The following is a 3,024-nucleotide window of genomic DNA, read 5'->3' on the forward strand; positions in this document are numbered from 1 at the left end:
CTGATAGGGGAGGGGAGGGAAATATATCCCTGGTGGTGGGGTCAGTTTGGAGGTGGCAGAAATGACGGCAGATGATATGCTGTATGTGGAGTTTGGTGGGGTGGTAGGCGAGGACCAGTGGGGTTCTGTCCTAGTGGCAGTTGGAGGAGCGGGGCTCAAGGGCGGAAGAGCAGGAAGTGGAGGAGATGCGGTGGTGGGCATCGTTGACTACGTCTGGGGGGAAATTGCAGTCTTTGAAGAAGGAGGCCGTCTGGGTTGTACAGTTTTGGAACTGGTCCTCCTGGGAGCAGATGCGGCGGAGATGAAGGAATTGGGAATATGGGATGGCGTTTTTACAGGGGGCAGGGTGGGAGGAGGTGTAGTCTAGGTAGTTGTGGGAGTCGGTCGGTTTATAGTAAATGTCAGTGTTGATTCGGTCGCCTGAGATAGAAATGGAAAGGTCTAGGAAGGGGAGGGAGGTGTCTGAGACGGTCCAGGTGAATTTGAGGTCGGGGTGGAAGGTGTCGACCTCAAATTCACCTGGACCGTCTCAGACTACTTTCAGCTCTGATCTCCAGCATCTGCAGTCCTCACTTTCTCCTCGATGAATCCACATTCACAGGAAGCTCTCCAATCAGGGAAATCAGTTTTGAAAATCCAATAGCTAAAACCTTGCCTCTGGAGATGCCTTTAGAGATCCTTTGAAGGTCTGCTGAATGGGCCTGCCTATGCCTCTGAACAATGAATGGAGTGAACCAGAAGACGCCTTCAGTTTTAGAATTTTCATAATTTTAAATCCCTCCATGATATATTGCTTCCAGCTCTGCAACCTCATCCTCTACAATTCTCTCAAATATTTGCCCACATCTAATTCTGGCTTCTTCAGCATCCCCGAATTAAATTGCTCCTGCATTGTTGGTGGCGTTTTCAACTGTCTAGGCTCAAAGCTCTAGATTTCCCTTCCTAAACCTCATCGCCTCTCCCCCTTTCATTACACTCAAAATTTACCTTTGATTGAGTTCCTGATCAGCCCCCAATTACTCATCATCTTCATCATGTCACTTTTGCTTGACAATATTTATGTGATGCTCCCAAGACAGCTGACTCTACATTAAATAAATATGTTACTTTTGTTGCAGTTGACATAACAATTGATATGATAGAAACTGGTAAGACACTAGATCATGGCTGCAGTCCACCACAGATGAAGATAATCTGAGATAATTGACTGAAAACTGACTAGCTTCAGAATTAGAGGCTTATGAAAAACTCACCATAATACTCTCCTGATCTTTCAGTTTGTTCGGAAAAACCTGAACAAAATTCTTCAGCCACAGCAAACTGAGGGTTTTCATGTCATCATTATCTTCTTGTAAATAATAACTTAGTTTAATAGCTTTGGCTTTATTAATATAATTTTGATCCTGGTCAACACCTCCAACAGCCAAACCAATAAAAGTCTTATTCATCATAGGGTAAGAAATCCTCGTGTTGGTTGCTAGGCTGTGATTTATAATATTTAAAATTTCATTTCCAAAGCACGAGTTTGCCATCCGTGTACAAAGAGAAGAATAGCTGTACGTGACACCTTCTTTATTGTTGATGCTGAGCTGCTTTACGTCGGCATCAAGTGACAGAATCTCTTGAAATGCAGCAGCTGTCAAGATATTGTCATCTTTCGATACAGCAATGAAAGAAGCAAACACCCCCTCTGTGTAAAGTCTCTGACCAGAGAAGAATTCAGAATCAGTGGTTGGAAAATGTTTTTTAATGAACTCTCTCTCAGATTTTGCTGGTCCATATATGGGCGTAAATTGCTCTTCTATGTCATTGCTTTCAAGTCTCCGTAAAGAAGAAAAGCCCGAACCCAGAACAACAGAAAGTATCAGAGGAAACGTGAGGAAGCACCAGGAATATTTACTCACGAGGACTCCAAGTTTACGGAAAGCCCGGCGGAGAGGTTTCTCGACGCAATTTGCCCTGAACTGAGTCATGCTGAGAGATACAATAGTAAAACAAAACCATAAACTTTCACCTCAGTTTTTCAAAACGGGAAGGAAGTGTTCTAGACGCAAAACCAGAAGTTGCTGGAAAAGCCCAACATGTCAAGCGGCATCCGTGCGGAGGAAGAAAGTTAATGTTTATGGTCCGAGGACCAGATATTCCAGAGATCAGCGAAATGCCGCTGCCTCGCCCAGCTGTTGAAATGAAATCACGCGATAAAAACTGTTCATGGTTTAATTTGCGTCCATTTATTACGTAACAATTGATGCTGATTGCTTTCCACCGGATACATAGAATGATTCTGTTTAACTTGGTGAATCTTCTGGTTAGTCAGAGTCCTTAGTTTAGACAAGTGTGTTCCATGCGTACTGAAGTATGAAACATCGGAGAAGGTTTAAGTCATCTAATCCAGGAATCAAAGGCTGATGAAGCAAACGGTGACAGGGAGAAGGCAGCAGGGTTTGTGAGACCTTCGGCTGATCTTTCAGGCTTTGCCATGGCCGGGAATTGCTGGGGGGATTCCAGGGTTGTCACCCTGCAACAGCCAGACAGTCCCAGGTCATGCTGGTGTGTGTTTGAAATAAATTTAATAAAATTTATACGAGACCACCAAAACTGGAAACAAGACAACTTATTCTACGATCTTGCAAGAAAGGGCATCAAATACAGAAGCAATTGAGCAATGAACATTCAAACTAGTACACAGTTATAATTTTGAGCTGCGTGAGGTCACCTCTCCCGACTCTTACATTACCCAATCTTTCTTATTGTATTCTACCACTACCCAGCTGCGCTCTGCCCTTACTGCCCCCTTTTCTCCAAGTTGGCAACCTTTCCCTCTTGTAAGTGCTGAAATAAGGCTAAACTTGTATCTTGATGTTCTTTTACTTTGCTTGTAACATCTTCCATTGTTCATAGGTACATTCCAGTCTTGAAAATACTTTTTAACAATATATCTTTTCATGCTTGGTTTATGCGTTTCAGCTGTCTCAGCTATTTTGCTCAGACTATTATTTAAAAGAATTATTTGCTTTAATAATT

At 43.0% G+C, this 3,024-nt stretch overlaps 1 protein-coding gene across 1 annotated transcript in view; it reads right to left on the reverse strand.

The window, feature by feature from the left end:
- Positions 1-2,574, reverse strand: part of LOC122550055 (patched domain-containing protein 3-like) — a 36,621-nt gene extending 34,047 nt beyond the window's left edge. The window contains exon 1 of the mRNA XM_043690512.1: positions 1,254-2,574. Within this exon, the coding sequence (XP_043546447.1) occupies positions 1,254-1,973 (720 nt within the window). The 5' untranslated portion in view covers positions 1,974-2,574. The remainder of the gene's footprint in view (positions 1-1,253) is intronic.
- Positions 2,575-3,024: the final 450 nt, after the last annotated feature.

Source organism: Chiloscyllium plagiosum, chromosome 5, assembly GCF_004010195.1.
Source record: "Chiloscyllium plagiosum isolate BGI_BamShark_2017 chromosome 5, ASM401019v2, whole genome shotgun sequence".
NCBI classification, from domain to species: Eukaryota; Metazoa; Chordata; class Chondrichthyes; order Orectolobiformes; family Hemiscylliidae; genus Chiloscyllium; species Chiloscyllium plagiosum.